At 46.3% G+C, this 26407-nt stretch overlaps 1 protein-coding gene across 1 annotated transcript; it reads left to right on the forward strand.

The window, feature by feature from the left end:
- Nucleotides 1–395: 395 nt before the first annotated feature.
- On the forward strand, nt 396–25075 carry pard6a (par-6 family cell polarity regulator alpha). The gene is made up of 3 exons (XM_048257810.1): nt 396–637; nt 5234–5456; nt 22101–25075. The coding sequence occupies exons 1-3, from the start codon at nt 575–577 to the stop codon at nt 23012–23014; spliced, it is 1200 nt and encodes a 399-aa protein (XP_048113767.1). The 5' UTR covers nt 396–574; the 3' UTR covers nt 23015–25075.
- Nucleotides 25076–26407: the final 1332 nt, after the last annotated feature.

The raw sequence follows: 26407 nt of genomic DNA on the forward strand, positions 1-26407 counted from the left end.
ACTGAGTGTCCCGGTACTGTCACTGAACCTCACTTTGTAGGCTATTACATCACTGCTATTAAGATAGGCAATATTTGGAAAATTAACAATAGCAGGAAATATAAAGACTTTCCCTTTTCCTCTGAAGTATGAAGTAATCCCACAGTTGTTTATATTGATAACCTAAAATACAACGAATGATGTCACCAGTTGCTCTTTCCTATTAAAAATAACTATTGACATATTCACAGTAGGCCTATCAGTCAGGTGCGTTGGCCCACCTGATATACACCTAATCTCCAAGGCAACAGTGACTGTATTACTGTAATCCGGGCGATACCACGCCCTCGAGAGGTGTGTCCACGAACGTCATTGTTATTGAAGCAGACACGCCCCGCCCATTGTCAGGAGAACAGTCTGACACGGATCAGTTGGTACTCTACAAGCAGCACTGCGGATCGAGGAGAACCCTGCGTCTGTCAGCCTCCATGCTACTACTAGCAAACGCGCTTAAAGCCGATTGACCGAGTGCCTGCTCAGTCCTGTATCTAGGGAATCCCGGGCACAGAACGCCCTTTGGGAATACGCAGCGAATATGTCAAGGAATCAGAGGACGCCTCTGAGAAATACGGACAATTTGGTGGAGGTGAAAAGCAAAGTAAGTTGTTGAGATTTAATTATATATTTGGTCGTTTTAGCGTTATCAAACAGCGTGCATGCACGAGCGCGGGGACAGGTGGCACAAATAGCCTAACCTTGTGCGCTAAAATACACGATGTTCACGAGCTCCCCGCGCTGCGTTTTTCAGCGCATCCGAGCTTGTATCTTCTTCCAAATGAACTAATCCACCCGGAGCGGGAAACGCTGATGTTGCTGATCTCGCATTTGTATGTGTCGGCACGTCCTGGATGCGAGGCAGAAGCCTGGCTGGTGTCCTGCCTGGTGAATCCTGACAGGTCGTGCTGTCCTCTGGATGTGGAGCGCTCTCCCTATCCCTAGTCTCCCGATGTGTTATGGTCAGATGTTATTGCATCTTTGCGCGCTGCGATGCTGCGGTCCTCTTGACGCGCATTAGCTTTGGGGCGCTATCGATTAATAATGCATGTTGTACGGATAATGATTGTGCAACAAGCGTATTTCTGCATGTGACTGTCTCACGAAGAACTACGACCAGAGGCTACATTTTAATTGGAGAGTCGAATCTTGTCATAACACTTCAATGACGTGTTATGATTATTGGGGTGCAATAAGCAAAGCGACGGTTTATAACTTCTCATATCTAACATCACATTACCGCTTAAAGCTATGGTTAAATAGATCTGTTTCTGGATTGTAACATATCTGTTTGATCAGATGGGTCACCCTTGTGTCTGTGGTGGGACTGTGATTTTGATTGTGACTATGGTTATGTTATAGTAGGCTTCCCACCACATTAATGGGGGCCGGGGACCGGGGGCGCTTAGAATGGACTGATCCCTTACGAAAGCCTAATGCAGAGAGAGATTGGCTGATGTAGTGCAATATATTCACCAGTAGGCTAACTGAAATAGTAATCATGAAGCTTAGGCCTACTCATGATCTGAAGACAGACTCATACATCATCAAGCAAATTCACTGCCCACAACACAAAACCTAATTGTTGTGTTGGGTTTTTGAGTTAGGAATGTTGCTACAATCATGAGTGCTCCAAATGTCTTACAAGGAAACAACATAGACCACATGCTGCCATATATATACCAGACCTCATTTTGCTCGGAATGCAAGGAAGCATTAAATGGTAACATGTAAAACCTAGGAATAGTTAGAGAAAAGCTCCTTTAACAGACGGCTAAATCCTGTTCCAAATAAGGAAGAAAATAAACACTTTGTTTGGAAGTCCTCTTTGAAAACTGAGGTGGGAAATTGAGTTTGCGTTTTAAATGCTTCCTCAAACAAATCTCATCAAAGGCACTCTGTGCCTGGGCAGTTTCACTCATGGCCCAGTCGGCTAGCCGGCCCCTCAAGTAGACTCCCGCACACCCCAGCATGGCGTTTCTCTAATTTCTCTGGAACATTTGAGCCAAGTGAATGCAAATGATAGTTAGCTTTTCACTGACTCAAAAAACACATCCCATCCTACTTCATTGTCAGCAGATTGGTGCTGAATGAGGACGCATACACTCACTGTTGACTCACCAGAGGGATCCGATCATTGCCTCCCAAGTCACAGGAAGGATTTGGGGTCACACACAAAACAAACACCCACTTACCCTTCAGCTCACGCCCTTACTCATTTAAGGGGAATTCCATGGAAATGAGAGGAGAGCAGACCACACTTCTATTCTGAACTTCTCGTTCTGTCAATTACACCCTCAGAGAGCTGGATCAAGCCTAGTTCTAAAAAGACCCGCAATGAAGATTTCCATTGAAATGGGGAAAAAAAAGCTTTTAGTATAAAACTCGGCTTATTCCATGTGTGTGAAACTGGCCCTTAGTGTTCTGGTGTGAATAAAAAACCTTTCAGGCACAGGCAAGCAGCTGAGAGTCCTATGAGTTCTCTCAGCGTTGACGTATAAGATGAGGAAAAACAGACTGAAAGCGGAGCAGATCAGATGGTAAAAAACAGTGACTGCCCTGAGTCACAGCCAACTGCTTTGAGATGTGTGCGATTACAGTCACTTTTTAAAAAAGATTTGTTGTCCTGCGGCCACTCTGCCATTTCTGTAAGGAACCTGCAGACAGGAGCACATGCAGATTCCTGAGGCTGAAGCGGGTAAAGAGGATACAGAGGGTGGATGCCTTGAGTTATGTCAGTGTCAGAACTGCGTGCCATAAAGAAATGGCCATGCACGTAAATGTTTTGTAGTGAGTCAGACAGCTTTTGCTCATCTTGCATGTTGTGTCCTCTCTCTCTCTCTCTCTCTCTCTATCTCTGATGCAGCTGGAGCTGAGCTGGTGTGTGGGGGAGACTGGTGGTGTCAGTGTGTGTGTGTGTGTGTGTGTGTGTGTGTCTGTGTGGAAGGGGGTGGATTGCTGATTACTTGAAAGTGGATGAGATGGGTCAAGAGGCTGGGGGTGCAGAGCAGAGCCTGTTTGTCATGAGGGAGTTGAGGATGATTAGTAGGGATTTTGGCCAGTTACAGATGAATTGGGAAAGGTCAGCTAGTAACAGCGTGCAGTTCGGTTCTTTAAAGGACCAGTATGTAGGAAATAATGGAAAATAAATTGTAACCATTCCAAAAGTGATCACCATATGTTGTCAGAGAGTAAGGAAACACGATGAATTGAAGTAATGGCTTATTTGACAACATTACTACAACCCGTAAAACCCCGTAAAAGACATGAAAAAAAAATGAGTTACGGGGTGGAATCTCTTGGAATTTTCGTTTATGTTTTGAACGATTCATTCTAGAATAGCGTATTAATAATGGGCTGGTGTGTCCTCCTATTTGTGTTGCCAAATTAGCAAAGTAGTCTTGAGAACGTTCACCAGTGTTTTGATTTTGGTCTACAGAACGTTCGGTAACAATCCTACAAATCGCTCCTTTAAAGATGGACTGAATTTATTTCACTGAACAGGAAGAACTAGGCTTAAAAGATATTTGGTATTAGTTGGCATCAGTATGAACTCTTGCTTTTTATAGAGATTTATTATGTAGTTGTATGTTGTTAGAAGAAAACAACTGTAAAAAAAAGCATTTAATGGTTCATCATAAAACATGGATTCTCTCATATTTACAGGGTGAAAGATACCCAAAGTTTGTGTGCTTCAAAGGATCCATTTCTTTCCCTAAGAGTGTTATTGGATCCCCTCTTCTCAGCCTGTGAATAGAGGTGATGGAGCAGTTAACGGAATCAAAGATCCATTTGTAGCTTGTTATGTCTCTGTGCGCTTTGCAAATCTGAGCCTGAGGGATACAATAGTGGGTCGAAAATGGACTATCAGCAGAGAGTATCAGGTGTGCTGGAAATCACGGTGAAAATAAACAGCTTGAGAAAAAACACTCTTATTCTTAGCATGTTAGCATTGCTGCCAAGATGACTTTTATTAGTTGTCATCCACTTTATCAGACACAGTGAGCAATCCCAGCGGAGGGTTTGCGGCGATTTGCCACGTTACAGCTGGTCTTCTGATGTTTTGTTTAGTTCATTCCTCTGTCTCTCTGTCTGTCTGTTTGTGTGTGTACACGCGTCACTGCAGTGGAGGAAGTCAGTCGATGTTACGCCACAGGTCAGTTTCCTCATCAGGTCGACAAAGAAACCTGTGCCGTGTGTTTTAGGTGAGATAAGATGAGGCAGAGATGAATTCTGTCATTGCTGGATGACCATCAACACTCTACCTGCTACCTGACTGCTTTGACCCTCCCGGCCCACTAAAAACCCCCACCCCTGCTAGTGTCTGCCGTCCATTTGTCATCTGAATAGCCAGCACTGGGCAGCGAGTGGACATCAAAGACACACGCAGCAGAAAAATCACTGAGGTCAATACAGAAAAATCATGTCAAGCTGTTAGACTTCGTAGTGGAATAAGTGGACATTCTCTGGCCCGCAGAGAGAGTAATATGGACTGCAGAGAGATTGAGAGAAAGCGAGTGAGAGAAAGAGAGTGTGAACGAGAGTGAGAACAAGTTTACAAGCTGCCCTCACTGATTTACTGGGTGAAGGGCTACTCAGTGAGGGGAAGAATGAATGGCAAAGGGAGGAGCCATTATGAGGAGGTTAATAGTCAGTCCTAAGGTACAGCAGTATTTCACTGGCACATAGAGATAGATCAGTCTAGCTTTTTGTAGTTTTACATGAAACTCACTGAAAAATCGCTCTTTGCACAACCCATTTGATGATTCTCGGATTCTAAGGTTTATCACAGTTTGGCAAAACCCTGAGCATCTCTCTGAAGAGGTCTTTGGTTAGAAGTGGTTATTTGAGTAGAAATGATTCTCTGTAATGGTCTATGTCCTTGTAGGAGCTCCAATGACCAGTTTATGTTCAGTACAGAAGGATACAGTACCTACCTGAATGTATTTATCATCTTGCACTACTTCCTTCTTTTATGTGTGTGTATGTGTGTGTGAGAGTGTGGAAGGTGGGGGATGGGTGAGAATATGTCTGTGTGTGGATTGGGTTGGATATATTATTGCTTTGACATTTTTAAATGTATTTATTGAACGCACTGTAAGGACTGGAAGTTTGTTGTACTCTGTACAATAACAATAAAGAATAAAGAAATTCTGATTCTGATTCTTTCTGTTCTGGATTTCTGATCTTTCTGTTGCAGTTTGAGGCCGAATACAGACGATTCGCCCTCAAGAAGACCAACAATGGCGGCTTCCAGGAGTTCTACAAGTTGCTGCAGACCATTCATCGCATCCCTGGCGCTGAGCTGCTACTTGGTTATGCCGACATCCACGGCGACCTGCTCCCGATCAACAACGACGACAACTTCCACAAGGCCGTGTCGTCGGCCAACCCTCTGCTAAGAATCATCATCCAAAGACGAGGTAAGAAAAAAGGGCTTGGTTAAAGCAGGTGGTACCAGAAGGTTAAGAGGGTAGAGAGGGTCTGCAGCTGAGGAACTCCTCTTCACAGACCCCTTAGAACAGCTATTGCTGTTGAAGTTACCCTGTTTAGTGTACAGCTGTGGCTCTGGCTATGTTCAAGAGCTTGTGATGCTGATGAAGAGGCTTTGTGAGTTAGCTGAAGTGCACTCCACCACTACACTGTTTCATTTAGGAGCCATAAAGGTACATGGTACATTAATGTAATGTTAAGGTACATTAATGGCAGAGCATAGGAGCAAGGAAGAAAAACATACATTAGGCTGGCGCCTATCCATCTGGAATCTTCTCATTGTTAGTAGCTATGAAAACGAGACACAAACTATGGGTGGCATGTATTGTTGTGAAAGCAGGTCGGTGATTAGTCTCCGAAATATGTCCTGAGACACTGAGGTGCCGACGAGACTGGTGGTGGTGTTGGGCTGATGCGCTGGTTCTTCTCAGAGGTTTGGTCTACGGAGCTGCTGGCAGGTCAGCCCTCAGGAATGCGAGGACTGATAGCAGTGCAGGGCAGAGACGGGGCTGATGACCTCTCCACCTAATCTAAAGCCATGACACAGGCCATGCCCCCCTTTTTCCCTCTGACCTGTCAGGCTGCAATCCTCTCTCTCTCTCTCTCTCTCTCTCTCTGACTTGACTCTCTCCTCCTCCAACGTCTTCTTCTCTCGCTTGCCCCTCTATTTCTGCCTAATTCTCATCATCATCATCATCTTGTTTTTCTTCCTCGGGGGGAAAAAAGACAAAATCTCTGATATTACATCATATTCTGCTGATCTGATGAAAAGTTATTTGTAAGGGCTACACTTAGGCACTGCGTCAGTAATGCTCTTAAACGCTTCTCCCACTCTGTCGAAAGCCCCTCCCCTCCCCTCCATTCCCCTCACGGGTGCACACATGTTCTGCTTGTTCACAGAGCGTTATTTTGAAATGCTAATCTGGAAGGAGACAAACTGGGTGCCATTGTTCTTGTTTTGGAAAAAAAAACAAGCAGATTTCACAATGGGCTCAGTTTAATTTAGGAACAAAAGAGTCTTAGTGAAATTCCTTTTTTTGTTAACCTTTTACCAGCTATACTAAGGAGCCGGACTTGTCAGAACAGTATAAGCTGCAGTTTATCATTCACCAGTTTATGTACTCCACTGAAGTGAAGCTCCTCTTGTGAAGTGATTTGATTTTGGTTGTGCACGCGTCAATCGTGAGCACAATCTCAGCCCTTTGTGCACTTCACAAAGCAGCGTCAGAGGCAGACTGCCTTTGCATTGAAGCACTTGAGATCCTTCATTTCCCTCTTGAGCCTGTGATGTTGTAGCTGGTTGAAGGTGACTGTGTGTGTGTGCATGTGTGTGTGTGTGCATGCGTGCTGTGTGTCAGAGAGAGGAGAGGAGAGGAAGAGGATGCTGCATAGACAGGCTGTGTGTCTTAATTATCCCGCTGTGTGCTGTGCAGTGCTGTGTGTGTGTGTGTGTGTGTGTGTGTTTGTGTGTGTGAGCAGTTCCTGCTTCATCAGCATGGAGCCCGGGCTTCAGTGGGCCGAGGGAGCGCTGCTGCCCAGATGGGACCAGAGGCGAGGTCAGGGCAGCGGGGGGATGGGGGTTGGCGTACAGGGGTGCCCAGGGTAATTTTTTTTTTTTTTTTTTTTTTTTAGAGAACTCGTAAAGCTTGTGGGAGTTTTTCAGGCCTATTGACAGTGATGTGTGTGTGGGATGGGGGCTGCTGTCTGGAGGTGTCATATATCGCTGTCACATGTTCAGTAGAACCAAGAGGAGAGAGGAATGTAGTTAATGAGATGTTTCTCACACTCACACTCACACACATACACACACGTATACACATGAGGGGGATCAAAAAAGAGACGGATAAAAAGAGTGATTGAAAACTAACAAAGAGAATGAGAGAGAGAGAGAAATGAGAATTCCGCCTACAGCTGCCCAGGCACGGCCATCTTGCTGGTTGGTTCACTGATGGACTGGGTGTCCCTGCTGCGTGGGTGATGAGCTGCTGCTCCTCGTGATCAGAACATCTGAGAGGGGGGCATTTCTGCCCTGTCATGCCAGCGAGACGCTTTTTGTTCTAGAGCACCATCACACACCTGTTCACGATCAATCAATAACAAAACAAGATGTAAAAAACAACAAAAAAAAATAAACTTAATAAAGCATCGCTTCAGTTTTCGCTGCCATCTATGGGAATCACAGTCTGGAAAAGCAATCAAAACCTTGTCAGCATTCATTAGGCAAAGCCGACAGAAAATACAAGTTATGGTCCAAACTGTCAGCATTACTCTCACACACACACACACACACACAGTCAATCTCTTCTCTTGCGGTCAGAAGTGGTAATCATCAGCATTTTTTTCCTCCTTACCTGCACAGGCAGTGTGAGCGGAGGCCAGAAAGGCCGAGAGCACTAGTAGACTTCATTTCTATTTAAGACAGAAGAAGAAATATGAACAGAGATTAGCCGCACTGTCAGAAGTGGTACCAGCCTCTCTCTCTCTCGCACACACATACACACACAAACACACTCCACTCCTCCTCTCTCGTAATCTCCAAACTGCCTCTCTGGAGTGTTGGTGGCTGTTAGTCTGAGCCCTCTACTGTATGAGGATCTTTCTAATAAAACCCTGTTTTGGATGGAGAGAGAAATCCACATTTGGGGAGTGGGCTTATCGACGCAGCGGTCATCCCCAGCCTGTACCTGTCTCTGTGCGATTACAGCTTCATCTCCTTCACGGGAGACATTTCATTTCGTGGCTGTAATGGCTTCTCCACCTCATATGCATTTTTCACGTTTTCATTTTTTGTTCTGTGGGAATGTATGGTTTGTGATGGTTTGTGATGATTTCCTGTGGACTGCCTGATGCAGGAATTCTACTCTTTCATCATCTTTCATTTGCTCTATTTCTTTCTGTCTTGACCTTTCTCCCCCTCTCTCCCTCTTTCTCTCTCTTTCTCTCCCTCTTTTCTCGGTCCTCCTTTCTGAAATAATATGCCAAGCCATGTAAACATACTGTATGTTTAAAGTAATATGAAATAAAAGGTTAGGTTTCTTTTTCAAAACCTGAACCTTTTCTTGGGCTGTAAGCTAAAAGCCTTCTTTATGCTGTTGTGTTCTCTCTCTCTCTCTCTCTCTCTCTTTCTATCTGTTTCTCTCCCCTCTCTCTACACCCTCTCTCCTTCTGTGTTCCTCTCTCTCCTGTGCTTTGATGTCCTGGCTCTCTCTCCATTCTTCTCTCTATAGTGTGTGTGTGTGTGTGTGTGTGTGTGTGTGTGCAGCAGTGCACACATTATGGAGAGCATTCCTCATTGCTGCGGTGTCATGCGGGTAATGAAAGATTAAAACTCCCCTCCTCTGCTCCGCTCCGCTCTCCTCCTCCTGCTCTGGTGTGGCCCATGATGTATGGCGCCGGTGGAGGCCTGTACTACCCGCTGTGCTGCCTCACCGCTCAGGTCTGCACCGGCTGAATCTGTGGGTGCAGCGTTGGATGTCCTCCAAGGGTACAAGGTTCAGTGAAGTGGTGTGTGTGTGTGTGTGTGTGTGTGTGTGTGTGTGTGTGTGTGTGTGTGTGTGTGTGTGTGTGTGTGTGTGTGTGTGTGTGTGTGTGTGTGTGTGTGTGTGTGTGTGTATGTATGGAAATGCTGAGGGGCTTAGGGCCCAGTGTTGTGTGTGTGTGTGGGGGATTAATGGAATTGAGACGTTCTCTTTCCCCCTCCCCTGTTTGGGGATCGCGCAGGTGTGAGGTCTGATACAGAACTCAGAGCAAAGTACAGCACAGTGTTATGTTGTGCTGTGTGGTACGTTTGAAGTGCTCACAGAAACGCAGTGTGGAAAGTCACCAGGAAACATGCAAAAACAACCAAGAACGCAGAGCACAGTGAGGCACTGGCTCAACTAGTTCTGCAGAATTCTTGCATAAATACCACAGTGATTATCGGGTGTCTGTACACTAGTCAAAGGCACAAGTTCTGCTGGCAGGCTACAAACAAAACAGGTCTTAGCGAAAGACGGAGAGAGACAGAACAAGAGAGCACAATAGAGGAATAACAAGAGGAAAACATGAGGAACAGACTAAACACTGCATTTCTCATTTCTCAGTCAGTGCAAGAAACCTTTGAGGAATCCTTCTGTGAGAGGCAAGCTCAGAACTTGACGTACCCCCTGGAGAAACTGGATTGATTCCTCAGGGTCACATTATCTGGTGTAGAAACATGTCGGACTGGATTCTGCTGGTTGACTGACAGCTGGATTCACCCGGGTTGGGATGTTGGGGGTGGGGGTGTAATAGATGCTTTACTCCACAGGGATAAGCGGTTAATAGTAACACACACACACACACACACACACACAGTGTTCCCCTTTTTGGAACAAACATTTGCATGCAAATTTCTAGACACACAACACACCGAGCTATATAAACATGCACCTACTCACCACTCCCCATATACACACACACACACACGCACACGCACACACACACACACACACAAATATACAGCCTTCCCCACCCTGTTCCTTCCCCCCTCCTCACTGAAACATTAGTGCCACGATGCGGTGCATCCGCGCCTCAGAGCAGAGATTGATGGGGCTTTTAGAGTGAGCTCATCCCACAGAGTGTGCACTGAGAGAGCAGCGTCGGGCTAATGTGATTGTGAGGGCAGATGGGAACCAGCCAGTGACCGCTCTGCTCCAGACCCCTCACACACACACACACGCACACACACACACAGGCAGTCAGCACCCAGAGTGAGTGAGTGAGCCCCCTCCCCAGGCAACAGGGCACACAGTCAGATAAGATGTCTGCTCATTTTGATTTCTTTAGTTGGCGATTAATGAATAGACAGATAAAGCCAGATTCACATACACACAAACACAAGAAAAGCAGACATGCTTACACACACACACACACACGCACGCACGCATGCACAGCAGACACACACACACACACACACACACATACAAAAACATACATTGTTGCACATGCACACACAAAGCCACACACACACACACACACACACATATGCATGCACACACGCACACAATTGCATATGCACACCCAAGGACGTAACATGCATGCACACACAGATACACCACCACAAAGAGACACACACACACACACACACACACACACACACACACTTGCTTGACTCAATCATGCCTCATTCAGGGGACTTTGTGGTTGTCCCTCTCCTGGCCTGGGCTTCTGGGAGAAGGTTTACTCGGGCAAGAATAGGGGCACAGATCCTGGGGCCCTCAGATGCATTGGCAGGGGAAAATAGGATTCTTTTTTTTCTCCTATTCTCTTTCTTCTCTCCCTCTTCTTCTTCGTGCTGTGTTTTTTTTCTTCTTCTTTCTTCTGTCCCTCTCTCCCTCTAAATGCTCTTTCGTTCTCAAGGGAGATTTAGTTTTCCCCAGATGGATTTAAAAGCTCAGAGTTTAACCAGCTAACTCTCTCTCTCTCTCTCTCTCTCTCTCTCTCTCTCTTTCTCTCTTTCTTTGAAACTGAGAGAAAGAGAGACAGGATTGAAGAGGGAGAGAAAATGAAGGCGGAGGAATAAGTAGAGGGAATTAATACCCCCCACCAGCCCCCTGAAATCACCAGAGTCCGGGGCAGATGTGGTCCTGACCTGGCACAGATTGAGGGGGGGGGGGGTGGATTTCATTTTTAAATAAGTTCTCAAGTTTAGATTCTTTGTGGCTGCCAGCTTCCTAACAGCTTCATGCTGCTGCAGTGCTGCGTGCAGGGCTGTGCACATGTGTCTGTAATGAACAGGCAGCACTTCAGACGGGGACCCCTGGAGACGGCGCTCTGGGTTGCTCTGCCTCGGGGTGACCAAGTGCGCTGTGATGAAGGGGGGGGTGTTGTCTCATTAGCATACAACACGGTCAGTTGTGAGTCTCACCCTACAACAAAAAAAGCCTCCATCTCTCTCCCTTATCACAACCAGAGACTGTTATCAGTACACAGGCTTTGATTTACATTAGCGTGAAGGCGCTGCTAGGTTTTTTTGTTACAGATGGCGTAGAAGTGGTGGTGGTGGTGTGTGTAAGGGGGTGACTGAGGGAGTGTGTTGGGCAGGTGTAAAGCCCGCTGGCTCTGCTGCTGTTTTTAGCAGACATACAGAAAATCCCAAACCACAACCCACCACAGGCGAGTTGGAGAGACTGCAGTTGTTTTGGCACCTAGAAGGGATTATACTGTGTCTGTGTGTGTCTGTGTGTGTCTGTGTGTGTCTGTGTGTGTCTGTGTGTGTCTGTGGGTGTCTGTGGTTTGAGGGTTAAGAAGGGCAGTGTTAATGTTTTTCGTGTAATTCTGTGAGTTTTGTAACCGTGTATGTGTGGTTGTTTGCATACATGTTTGTGCTCTATGTCTGTGTGCAGATGTGAATGACTGACAATATTCTACGTGTGTGATTGTGCTTAGGTGTGAGCACACACATGCTCATTTGAGTTAATATACAGTATGTGTTCATGTAAAGGCATGTTTGTGTGTGTGTGTGTCTGTGTGTGTGTGTGTGTGTGTGTGTGTGTGTGTGTGTGTGTGTGTGTGTGTGTGTTTGCTGTCTGCTTCTCATAATGAGTACATAATTGCTCAGTGTACCACATTGAGGCACTATCGTTTTCCTTCTGGCACGTGGCAGAGTTAGTGCTCCTGCTAGCACGCTGCCTTGGCATACTGATAGAGAGATAAGATCTCCTCAGCAGTAACAACCATTCCACCTCAAAACAAGGCTGTGAGACGCCGCCGACTGTGAGGCTCCAGCGGAGACGGGGGTGGGGTGGGGGGGGGGGTGTGATGAGAACAGACGAGAAGGAATGAAAAACAGGGGAAAACATGGAAGGAATGGATGGCAGCCTGGAAGGCATGCAGGGAGAGAGAGAGTGAGAACAAGAGATGAAGAGAGATAGAGAGAAATTATAGTGATGGTGATGGAGAGATGGAAAAAAGGAATGTGAGGGGGAAAGATGAGTGTACCAAGAACATCTGCCATGCAGGTGTGTGCGTTCCTGAACAGGGCTGTTTTCCTTTGTCTGTGGGGTTCCGTGCCCACAGAGGTCAGCTCGGGAGAAGCGGACACCTGCCACAGACGGAACGCCAAGCCCCCTCTGTCTTCCGCCACCTCAGACTCTCACCACGGATCTGTGTCACTGTGCACCTTGTCTGTGTACATAGCACTCATCTGCTTCTCCCGTCTTCTCTGTGTATGTGTGTGTGTGTGTCTGTGTGTATCTGCCTGTCTGTCTGTCTGTGTGCACGGATATGTGCATAGTGTCTGTTTGGAGTTGCAGTTACTCGAGCAGTTGCCAGAGAAGTTATATGAAGTAATTGGTGATCACATGATACCATTGTAATAACTGAAAATGGGTGAACTTAATATTGTTTATTGTTATTGTATTTCCCAAATGCTTTGTTTGGAGTCAGAGGTGAAGCAGGTTTTAAAGGAAGTTGAGGTTGAAGAGCAGAGTTCTGAACTTGACTGAGTTCAGTTCTGAACTTGACTGTCTCTGAAACCATTCCCTACGTAGGTCACGTAATAACCTCCTTGGAGGATCCCAGGTTGTTACACTAGATCTCACACACACTCAGGTTCCAGTTAGACCCTTTCGTAAACAAGTGGAAGGATGGCAGGAGCCAGTAAGGGTAAATACTTGAAGCAAACAGAAGTTTTGATCAAACAGAAAATGGCAAATATTTATGACCTGCTGTCATTGGGATAAAAAAAATGTGCAGCGATCTTGAGTATCTATTGTGAGCTCCAACATTAAGTCTGTCATGTAATAGACTCCGCCATTACACTAACAAATTAATGTTGTTAAATATAGATGCAAGCAAATATCAATTGGCCTTAATAATGATTACCAAGTAACAGACTTTGTTCACTTTCAGTCTTGAGATACTGTAGAATGTTACAATGTGAAAATAACATTAAAATGTTATTGTATCATTCATACTTTGCCATTCCGCAAAGTAAGACCAAATGTTGTCTTCCTATCCCATTATTAATATTATGCTTTACTCTATGCACTAAGACCAGGGGGTAAGGTGTGTGTGTGTGTGTGTGTGTGTGTGTGTGTCTGTATCTGTCTGAATATGTGTTGGTTGGGAGTTCAGTGTAGACCGGGCTTGCTACACCATCACAGGTACAGGTGCATGTGTTTGTGCCTTGCAGCCATGACAACGATTCAAATGGAAAATACGCCTTTGATACCGGCAGTGGTGGAGAGGGTGGGTGGAGGGGTGGGGGGCTAGAAAGACAAACGCGTGTGAGAGATGGAGACGGTGAGGGAGTGGGATATATGCGGTTATATCCTTTTTTTCCCTTTTTAACTGTGTCGGGGCTAAAAGTGGCTTGGGCTAAATTTAGGCCCGAGCGAGATGGTGAAAGCTTTGAACACCACTCCCCAGATGACGCGCTTGTTTTGTTATTCAGTAGTCTTATTTTTAGGCCCAGTTTGTGAATGAGAGATCAGAACGTGACTCGATGGAGGAGCAGCAAACTGATTAGGATTTGTCACGTTTGTGTGACTCAGTTAAGTGTGTGTGTGTGTGTGTGTGTGTGTGTGTGTGTGTGTGAGTATCTATGATGAACAGACAATAGTATCGTACCTGACTTAAAGTATTTCTTCGATATGCCTGTAGCTGCATGGTACAAAGGGGAGAGAGAGAGACGGGGAGAGAATAGAGGGTGTGTATGGAGAGGGGGGTTGAAGGGAGAATGAATGGAATGCTTGCTAAACCTGGCAGCTGTCAACATTTTAAATCATGAACAGAGTGTGTTTGAGCGGACACACACACATATGCACACACACTCTCGCAATCCATTTGTAGATAGCGACTCCCAAGGAATTGAATTAGTTTTACAACATTGCTTTTTGAGTAGGTGCACTAGACACACACACACACACACACACACACACACACACACACACACACACACACACACACACACACACACACACTTAGCTGTGCCCTGAGTTTTCAGCTGAAACCCAGAGCCAGAAACCCAAAGCCCATGAGAGGAAGGAGAAGGAGAATATTGGTCTCACCTGTGGCTCTTTAATGAGGAAACATATGGAGTGTTTGAGGAAGCACTGCGCAGTGCTGTTAACAATGTTTTGTTGTTCAGAGCTCTGATTATTTACCCAGACACAGTAGAGAAGTTTACCATGAAAGTCCAATGTGTGTGTGTGTGTGTGTGTGTGTGTGTGTGTGTGTGTGTGTGTGTGTGTGTGTGTGTGTATGTAAACCAAAGGTCTCTTGTCTCATTCTCTCTAATTCGGGGGCGCACGCACACACACAGACACACACACACACGTGGCAGTATCTCAGTAATAATCTGAGACAGGGATTAGAGTGAAGCCTTGGCAGAGCCATGGGTAATCTCAGACAAAACCCATTACTCACGTCCCAGTACCCAGATAGCAGCCAACGCTGCCTGGACCCTGGCACGGCCCTGGTCCAGATGTGGCCCTAAATTCGTCAGAACCAGCACCAGAGCCAACTTACCCACCTCACAACACTTTACCATTTACCAACTTTGCCATATACTATGTTTTACAGAATGTCTGTTTCATATCATACTAGATATTGTATACTGTGTACTGTATGACTTACACATGTAAGTGTGTATATGTTATTGTATACCTGTATGTTATTGTGTAGTGAATTGGCTGTGTATTGAATATAGAATATAGAATATGAGTCCTGCTAGGTTGCTGTAGGTAGTCTTACGGTCACTGTTTGTCTGCATTATGTAATTCTGCGCCTGTTCTAATGACACCATCCAGTGTGGACTGTGTGTGTAGAGTATAGATTTTGATGAATCTTCGATTCTCTTCTTGTTTACTTTTGACCAAACTGGTGGGGCAGGGGGGGTTACCGTGGTGACCATATGGCAGGGCGTCATCCTCCAGATGGTTGGTGTGTTGGGATGAGGTCAGTGTCATAGGACCTGGACAGAACAAAGTAGTCCCTTCGGACACACAAACACACCCACACACACACAGTCCTCCCAGACAGAGCAGCACTCCAACAGAAACCAGAACTGAAGTGTGTCTATCAGGACAGCCTGGCCTATCAGTATGCCACACCCTATTTGAGCTAACTTACTTACTGCACAATAGAAGACCCGACCTTAGACCCCAAAATAGCCCAGGTTCTCATTGGGTGTATTGCTGCTCATTGTAGCCTTGAAAGAGATAGAAGTTGAGACAAATTGAATGAAAGAGACAAAGGGAGATGTTGGGGACTGATAATAGACAAGAGAGCACTGGTGGTTGTAAGAGGAAGGGCTTGGTGACACCTCTGCCAACCATGGGACACAATGCAGACACCAGGCTGGAGCTGTAACAGGAGACAGGTTGAGCAGTGAGGCTGGTCTGCCTCTGTACAGGAGGAATCCAGATAGAGGGGGACTCTGGGCCATATCTGGCCCACGTGCGGCCCACAGCTGCCTCATACAGGGGGAATACAGCTGGATTTGTTCCACAGTCACACACACACACACACAATTACACACTCACACATGCATGCTTACACACACACACACACACACACACACACACACACACACACACACACAAACACAAACACACACACACACAATCACACACTCACACATGCATGCTTACACACACACACACACACACACACACACACAATCACACACTCACACTTGCATGCTTATATACATACACACACACAGCTCTGTGTAATCCAATGATTCCTGCAATGGGCAGCATCCAGCGATAAGCTCTGTCATTGATCTGGTCTGGGAGGATGCATTGCCATGCTTATTATCAGAGCCATGTCCAGCTCAGATCTCAGCTGACCACCCCAACGCCTTCATTCACAGTCATGCTACAACACAACATCCCAATCCTACTTGGATTGGACACTGCTAAAGCTGTTCGGTATTGGTATATACACACACATATCAACAATACACACACACACACACACACACACACACACACACACACACACACACACGCACACGACCAACCAAGCAAGCAAACACATACACACACACATGCAAACAACTAAACACACACACACACACACACACACACACACACAGGGATATTTGTCATCACAGCTGTGCCCAGTGCAGCTGGATTAATCCAAATGGAATTGGCTGTCACTTCAGCCAGCCCCCGCGGCACCACAGAGTGGCAGTGAGCGCACGGTCGCCGCCCGCCGCCCAACCCAACCAGCCCTTCCCCTACCCGTGTCCTGCCAGCAAGACAGACAGACAGAGGGACAGACCCATCCGCTCTATCAGACAGTGCAGCCAGCTCGCTTAAAAACCCTATTGTGTCTGACCCAGACAGACAACACTGCCACTATACACACTGGAAGGCACAAGTCACACACTATCTCTGAGTCGGCATGGCTGGTAAGAAACATGCCCGGCTGCAATAATGGCTGTGCCTGTAGCCCATTCCACTCTGCAAGTCAGTGCCGGAAGACTTACTGTAATTTAATAGGCTCTCAGTCAATAAGACATATTATTTTATAATAACTTGCCACGTTGATGTATGGCTACATGGTCAATAAGCGCCGTCCCTTTGCAAAAGCACAACGTTATGAAGCGTGAAGCCGGACTCGAGATGCCATACTATACTATAATAACACACTATGCATAGGTGGAACTCTACTATCAATAAGCCCCAGTGTTCCATACACACACAGGTGCACAAAGGAGCACAGTTTGCCGTGAAGCGAGCCACTGGGCACTGGGCATGGATTTAGAGTGACTGCGCCGTGTTTGTGTAGTCTGGTCAATGGTGGGAGGTTGTGTTTGCTTGATCAAGCCAGACACAAAGAAATAGAGGGTGGAGAGATAACAGTAATACTTAGGACACGGCAAGTGTCACTTTTTTTCGAAATGGAACAGCGCTACAGAAATGGAGTCCTTGTGTCTGCAAATTTCCTGCAAATTCCCTCCTGAGGAAAGCCAGATAGCGTCACCCTCTCTGGTTTGATTAGATTTGCGGGCTTTTCTGCTAGTGGATTTTGCAGCAGAGACAGGAGGATGCCTGCCTCCATCACTGACTTAACACATTGTGTTTGCAACATAGCAGCAACTGTTTGTGTTTGTGCTGCTGGCTGTGGCTGATACTCACGGCTCTGGTTTGTGTCACAGGCACAATGTGAGGGCCATCTTAGTGGGGAGGTATGATAGGTACAAATCACTGCTGGGGGACTCTCACTCACAGGTTTGGGGCACAGAGGTGGCTCAGAGGAACAGACATGCCTCCAGAACCCGGCAAAATATGTCACACCACATGGAGTCTGATGGATGAGCTTTCAGGTGAAATGTTTCACAGAGCTAATACATAAAAACAGGGAGTCACATTGTGACTGAGGCTGAGCCACCACCATTTTGTTTTCTGTTTGTTTGAGCATGTTGCTTTTCTAGAAAGCAGGTGCTTGGGGGGTGACAAACTCACAGAGGCAGTCGAGAACGCTTTTCCTCCCTGAACGCAGACTCCAGTTTGATATTTTTGACCCGACCTTGTGACTCTCCGTCCGTAGTTCCTAGTTGGCCTTGTTTTGGGGGAGAAGGGAGAGGAAGTGGGTAAAGTCTCTCTGTGTCTCTCTAATCCACAGAAATATGTCCAGAAAGCTCCGCAGTGTCTGTGCCCTGAGGCTGCAGACGACTGGCAGATATTGTTTGGCTTTTTATTTATTTATTTATTTATTTATTTATTTTTCTCATTCGTTGCAGGTGAGTCAGTAGATCAGGGAGTCCTTTGTGTGTCCTGGGAATCGAGTTGAGATGCAGCCTTGTCTTCCCAAAACTGTTGAACTAAGTCTTTTCTAGTCTTGTGTCTCGTTTGTCTGCTTTTCACGTTGGGTACTTTTCTGAATCCTTAGAGAAAAGGATGCAGGAGTTCCTTGGCATGACTTCTAAACGGAACCTTAAAAAGTTCCACTTAGGACCCCTCTGATTAATGGCCCTTTGTTGAGGGCCTCTGGCTGTTCCATCAGTTTTATCTCCGGTTCCTGATGCAAGGAACTCTTCTCAGAAAATAGTTGTTTTTTAAAGAATAGGTCACTTATGTATTTGTACACTAGACGTATTTGTTTTTTTAAACACTCAGGTATTTTATAAGCAATTCAGAAACCTGTTTTCTAGCTGTAGGCTGTTTCCTGAACTGTTTACGTGTCGGCTGACATGTCGTGTGTTGAGCGTATCTGTTTGTAGTGCACATTACATGCCACTCCAGGACAGCGTAATCTGATAAATGGCACAATAATGTCAACATGCTTTGCAAATGCAAACCCATTTGTCCTGACGGAGGACCAGCAAAACTGGCTGACATGGAGGTCATATGACACAAATTCAGGAACTTCATGTTGTCACAGAGACAGAATCATCAGGATATGTGTCAGCTGATCACCTGTATTCTAGAATCACATGAAGGCCAGGTTAGGTGTTTAGCCTCATGACGGCAGAGTGAAAGTGAAACGTCTCTTAAGTCATCTATGACATGGAACGACATAATCTTCCTAATTAGATTTTCTGATTTGTGTGTGTGTATGTGTGTGTATGTGAGGTTGCGTGTGTATGTGAGACAACAACTTCCTGTTGATGTATCTGATGCAGAATTGCTGTAGTGTACCGTCCGCAGCACATAAAAGTTTTCCCTCTCCTTAATCAGTATTGAGTGGTCTGCATTAGCCTTTGATCCCAGTGCGATGCATTACTGTGTTCACCACACACACACACACACACACACACACACACACACACACACACACACACACACACACACACACACACACACACACACACACACACACATACACACACACACACACACATGACAAACACTGTTGTTAGGATGCATTAACCTCTGATCTCACAAAGCATAACACGCTGAAGTCCAGGGTTTTTAGGGTGCAACACATTGTGCCTCCATTCCCAATCCCCCCCCATATCCCCCGCCCCAACCCGACCGCCAAACGTTCCCTGACCCCCCTGTCTGGCTCTCTCATTCCCTCCTACCCCCTGTGTCACCCCGTCTGTCCACCCCCCCTCCCCGCGTGTTGTAGTGGTCTCTCCTGCCTCCCCCCAGCTGCCGGCCGGCTTTAATAACAGGCCAGCTCCACTCCCAGCGGGGGTCCAGACACTCAGACTAATGGAGGAAGACGGGGAGGGAAGCTGGAGAGGCTGCCGAGGAGCCGCGAGTGACGCAGGCGGCATTAGCCTCACACACACACACACACACACACACACACACACACACACACACACACACACACACACACACACACACACACACACACACGCACGCAAACACCAAGCAACCAGCCAGCCAACCCACGCAGCCAGGAAGGGTACACTCATTCAGGTTTCAAGGCAGTCTCAGAGGCAAAGAACACACACACACCTTGACACATGCATCAAAGTATTGGGCACAGGGAATAAGCTTTATACAGACTTATGTGGACACTTCTCTGCTCTGTAAACAACCCACCCCCCCCCCCCCCTCCATACACACACCATCATACCCCACCCCCCACTGCTGGGAGCTGTAGTCTTTTTCATTAGGAGATGGCTATGGTGGGTGTCACTTTTGATTAGCACTGGGGTCAGAGTGCACCGGCTGTCTAGCCCTGGTTGTCACGGCATCTCTGGCAGTTATATGCAGACCTCCCTGGATAATTAATGAGATGGGGGGGATGTTTACCCCTCACCACCCTACTCCCACCCTGACCATTTGAATCTAATTTTTGTAGTTTTGTTCGGGCAGATCTAGCTTTTAAAGGTTGTTTGGGATGTTACAGTAGAGTTTCATAAGATCATAGTAGTGGTAGTCTACTAGTTGTATTTTTAAATAGAGGAAGTAGTGTTTACCGACACATCTGGTTTGATGAGATTGGTCTTGGCATCCAGCAGCTGCAGTGTTCAGCTTGTTTATCTGAGAAGGTGTTGATTGTAAGGCTAGCTGAACACTGGGATGCCGCAGACTGGAGATTTTTGTGGGGATTGATTTGTGCTCGTTTCATTTAAGAGGGTGTTAATGACTTCCTGCATCTCAGCCTGACATCACCACAACAAGACACACACACACACACACACACACACACACACACACACACACACACACACACACACACACACACACACACACACACACACACTTCTAGCTTCCATTGTCAAGTCTGAGGCACAAGAGCTTCCTTCTAAACAGATTTAAGTTAACTAAACTGACACCCCCACATACACACACACAAGTGTCACTCTGAATTGGATTTGGGTCTTGATGAGACCCCTGCCTCCTGCACAGTCTTACCTGACACACTTTCAGCCAAAGACAAGCAGCTCTCTCCTCTCTAAGCTCAGAGAGAGAGAGAGAGAGAGAGAGAGACTGGAGTGACTGGAGATGGACATGCGCTTCACGTGGCTGTGGTGATGACCCGGCATAGGCCCAAAGCCTTGATTAATCTGCGGCACATGTAATCTGATTCCGTCGCTTGACCCTTGACCAGGCCAAGGCCGAGACAGATTTACAACCAGCCGCGTTATATCCATACATGCATACCAGCCTGGCTGACATTATTATTATGATGGACTCCTTCTTTTTGTGCTGGCGCAGTTGTTCTGTGACCTTACCACTTATTGCAATGCTGTCACCAGCTGTAACCCTACCTATCAATTCTTCTAGGCACCTACATGCCGATGTTATGAGATGGGCATGTTGCAGGGGAGCTCACAGCACAGGGGACTGTAGATGGAATGAATAAAGAGTTGTTCTGTGTGAATGAATAATGACTAATCTGACATGGTAGGTGTTGACCTTTTCTTGTGTTCTATAAAAGGGCAAAACTGGTTCTTGTGACCGTGTGGATGCAATGTCTTTACTAGGTGGGCAATTGCACATCCTTCTAAGTTTTTTTTTTTTTCATTTCTCTTACATGGTGGTACGATCTTGACTTTCCCCAGTATGCACACTGACAAGTCAGGGAAGACGGGGAGAGAGATGAAAAGAGGGAGAGAGGGAGCGAGGGAGGCAGTGGAGTGGAGAAGATTAAAGCAGATTGAGAAACCTGTGCCAGCCTCTCCCCTCACAGCGTTCACTCTCTCTCAGCATGCCAGGGCTTCTCTGGTGCCTTACGTAACCACTCAGTGCCAGTTAAGGTGGCGGGGAGGTGAGCGAGCTGAAAATATGCCACCCCCTCAATTTACCTCCATCAGACACAAGCTGAGCAGCGACAGGGACTTCTCAAGCGTTCTCACCTCTAATTTTCAGGCATTTTTCTTCTCTTCATTTTTTTACCCTCTCACTCTCCCTCTCCCTCTTCTACCCATATCATGTCTCCCTGGTCGGTCATTTCTGGTCTCCACCCCCCTCACCTCTCTCAATTCAATTCAATTCAATTCAAATGTGTTTCATTGGCATGACAGTTTATTTTTTGTATTGCCATATCATTCAGAGGAACAAAAGAACTTAAACTTGTGTAAAATAAATGATGTACTAACAAAACTGAAAAAACAAATTGTGTGTGTGTGTGTAATCATATGTAAATGTAAACATATATGCTTATCTCTCTCCCTCTCCCTCTCTCTGTCTCAGATGAGTACGAGCCGGTTGTCTTTCCCACCAACTCCCTGCAGAGGCGGAAGAAGGGTCTGGCCGGCCTGCGCCCTGCCCAGCCAAAGTCTAAGCAGCAGCTCATTATTGGCATGCCCCAGGACTTCCGCCAGATCTCGTCCATCATCGACGTGGACATCCTGCCCGAGACACATCGGCGCGTGCGCCTGCACAAGCACGGCACCAACAAGCCACTGGGCTTCTACATCCGCGATGGCGTGAGCGTGCGCGTCACGCCGCAGGGCGTGGAGAAGGTGCCGGGCGTGTTCATCTCGCGGCTAGTCCGCGGTGGGCTGGCCGAGAGCACCGGCCTGCTGGCCGTCAACGACGAGATCCTGGAGGTCAACGGCATTAACGTGGCCGGCAAGTCCCTGGACCAGGTGACGGACATGATGGTGGCCAACAGTCACAACCTGATTGTGACGGTCAAGCCGGCCAACCAACGCAACAACGTGGTGCATCGCGGGAGCAAGACATCGTTGGGCGGCGGCACCAGCTCGGCGGGCTCGGGGGGTTCGGCCATGTCGCAGGACTCGTCTGCGCCCAGCCCCACGTCGCAGACCGTCAGCCAGTGCAGCAACAGCAACAGTGTCGCCGAGGGCGACAGTGACGAAGACGGTGACCTCATCATTGAGAGCGACAGCCTGCCCGTGTACACCGCGCACCGCCTCTTGCACAATGGCAACAGTAGTCATGCCGACGCACTGTCACTCTCTGCGCCACCGCAGGGACAAAGATCCCTCCCCCAGAGCGTGTCGCTGCCCAGCAACAGCTCGCTGTCCGACAGCAAGGCCTCGCTGAGCTCGCTGACCACTCCCACCCACAACGGCAGTCCCACCAAGACCAGCAGCAGTCAGGAGAGCATGCGAGAGGATGGCAACTTCATCACGCTGTGAGAACTGAGAAAGCAGCAAACAAACAAACAGCTACAATAACAACAACAAACATCAACAAACACTGCTAGCCCGTACGCATACTCAGCACAACCTCCTTACGCACAGCCATACATACATGTTCCCACCTGAACAGCCTCTCATGGGTGCTGGAACTCATGTCTGGACATCCCACCCAAGCTATAGCTGACCCCGGTGGGGCATTTGGTGCTGATCTGGTGGAGATTCTGCCAGATCAGGGCCAGATTCGCGCCAGAGTTAGCCTGCTGTTTGGCCATCTAGAATCTACGGGAGGCGAAAATGAAGGCGGATGAATCTCATGCCAAGTGTATAGGATCAGTTCTTGAGGAACTTCACTGATGCCTTCTGAGCATCTGTCTGTCAGTCTCTATGACGCTGTTAGCTGTGTTGAGAGGTTCATGATGGAACTTGCCTTGTTGGGTACGAGGGCCCCCCCGAGCCCCTCGCTTGCATGGCCGTCACCCACGGAGGTGCCTTACAGGCTTTCCACTCTCCCGCTCGCCGCCTTATTCCTTCTGCCAGAAATCAGGTCTAGGCCTTTTATATCCTCCTCCTCCTCCTCCTCCTCCTCCTCCATCGTCCATCCTCTCAACGCAACCAAACTGTGTGCACTGATTGAGTCAACCGGCAAGGTCGTGCAGGGGTCACCCCAGCACACACGGACTGTGATTGCCATGTGCGGCCCGCTAATTAGAGATGCTAAATTAGATCAGATCTCTTTTTTGAGTTTGCTCAGTAAGGAAGCGCCAACCCTCCTCTCTAAGACATTGCTTCTTTGGCAGGATGAGCCTGCGCTCAGTACTGACTAACCTTAAATCATCTGTCCTCTTCACAATGCCTCTAAGTGGTGGAATGGCATAGCAATGATAAATATGGAGAGACCGATTATATAATGGAAATGACAGTGGAATTGTGGTGTCTCCAAACTGTAGCGATCAAATCAAAGACTGTACTACACTGCTTTCTGTCTTTTTAATGTTTCTCCTTGCACACTAAGGTTTCCGTTGCTCTTCCAGCATGCAGGCCAGCTTTTATTTATTTTTTGAAATGTCATTTTAATAATGCATTCACAGACATATCACCAGGCTTACGGACACTGAAAATTACTGGACATAGAGCCCTGCAAATTAGGACTTCAACCCACTAACCACCCTCTGGGCACTGTTCTGAAGTAGCAACTGACGGGGGGAAAGGATGAATTATAGTATGAATGGCACTGACCAGAGAAAGAAGACCAAATTGTGGTGGAATACAGGTGTTTTGCCGCCATTCATTCTTTGACACTGGTTTACTCGTAGGTACATGGTGGACAAACTGGTGACGATCTCACTTCAGCCTGTCCTTTGTTTTGTTTTCATATCTATTGTGTTACACTACAGTTCTGTTACCGCCTGGAGTAATTCACTTTAAGTTGAAACATTCTGGCACCTTGGGCAACCTGACAATTTACACATTCTCTCATTTTTAGTTTGCTTTTTTCAGGCTATCCCTTCCAAAAAATACACACTAGCACAACAAAAATAACCGAGGGAGTTTCTCCAGAAGGTCATGGACTCTCAGAGACTCAGCTGTCTGCGGGCTGTCTTGTGGGTTTTGTGTTTTCATGTAGTAAAAAAGGAAATTCCTCTCATGTTTGAAAAGCCCCGAATTCTGTGCATTGGGACCTTGTCTACACACAACCCCCTTCAGCACTGATATTCAGGACTATGGGGGGTTTATTTGTGGAGGGAGGTGTCAGTGTGTGTGTGTGTGTGTGTGTGTGTGTGTGTGTGTGTGAGAGAGAGAGAGAAGGGGTCTGACACAGCTCAATGAAGGGGATGCTGTGTCTTAGAGAAATTCTTGAGGTTTACTTAGATATTATGTTTCAGTAAAAATCCTGGGGTGGTGGATGGACAATCAGAAATCTCCTGAAGAAGTACCTGCCTGGTACTCCCCCATAACCTCCTCAAGCCCCCCACCCCCACCCCCATCCATATCTTGTAAGATCCCACCACCCTGACTGCTGCCACTAGCACTAAGCTTCCTGATGTTTCATTAACTACAAGCCCCAAAAAAAAAAAAAAAAACGAAATGGCACAGCATTAGTCCTGATCGAGGATTTGTTTGTTAAATAATAGACGTGATCTTACATAACCTATACTCACTTGACATCCAACATCCATCTTTCTAATTGGCCCATCGTCTGAGGCCACTTTAAATATTGATATTTATAAATGAATTAGGCAGTGAGATACAAGAAATGGTTTTGACAGGGAGATACAGAGGATACGTTTTTGGGGGTAAGATCATGTGTAATATGAAATCACAGACTCTGATTGAGTTTAAATGAAAAATATAAAGATCCACATAGCATTTAATCCACACAATAGATCTGGCCCTGATCTGGCAGTGGTCAGGGCCACCAGAATATATTTTGGGCATTTCCTCAATCTACAAAACAAAACGGGGCGAAGCTACAGGAAGACACTGGCCTAGCTCCAAACACTGGTGATCATTTGGAACTTCTTAAAAGAATCCCTGTTTGTGTGTTAGATTTCCCAAGGAGTCTTTATGGAGTAGCTCAGACTGACTCTCAAACATATTCTCATAATTACTACGAAACAATGTGGGCTAAGCGTTGCTATAGATGTAAATGTATGTGTATAAAGGCAAAATAGACTAAATGACATTTTTGATAAACATGGAGCCCTTTTATAAGACAGAACATTTTATATGTGTGTGTGTGTGTAATATATGGAAAGTATTTTTCTTATTCTTGTACTTTTGTATGTATATGAGAAACATAAAGAGGAAAATTTCTATTTCTGAATATCATAGAGCCAAGCCTAAATCAAATGAATCTTGTGTTTTTATTAATCAAATGGGTAAAGGTGTACAGTACTGTGAATGTTAAAATTTGATTATAAAATGTTCTATGAAGAAAATAAAAGTATTAAAAAAATGTGTTTGTCCTCGTTTGAAAAATAAAATAAAAGGTTGAATTTAGATGTTAAGTAATTTGAGATCTAAAAGCAACTGATTCTATTGTGTGTCTCCCTTACATTACATCATAAAGTAAAAATACTATTAACATTGTAATAATCTATGAGGCTCTCATTAATTAAGGATTAATGCTAAAGCTTTCCTCAATAATGCTGAAGGTATTTCAGCTGACAGAAGTAAGGTGGATCAAATAACTGAACTGAATGAGTCAACACCAAAACAGACACATCCCACTACGTTATTAATGGTGACTGCAGGATATAGCTGCGTCACCCGTTCAGACATTTAATTTCCTGCTACTTGTTATGACTAAATAACATAATTATTAGACTTTTACACAGAACACAAGGTCAGCTCTCCTGGGGACAAAAGGTTGTTTCACCTGCAAACCCA

The sequence above is a fragment of the Alosa alosa genome, chromosome 11 (genome assembly GCF_017589495.1).
Source record: "Alosa alosa isolate M-15738 ecotype Scorff River chromosome 11, AALO_Geno_1.1, whole genome shotgun sequence".
Classification (NCBI taxonomy): Eukaryota; Metazoa; Chordata; class Actinopteri; order Clupeiformes; family Clupeidae; genus Alosa; species Alosa alosa.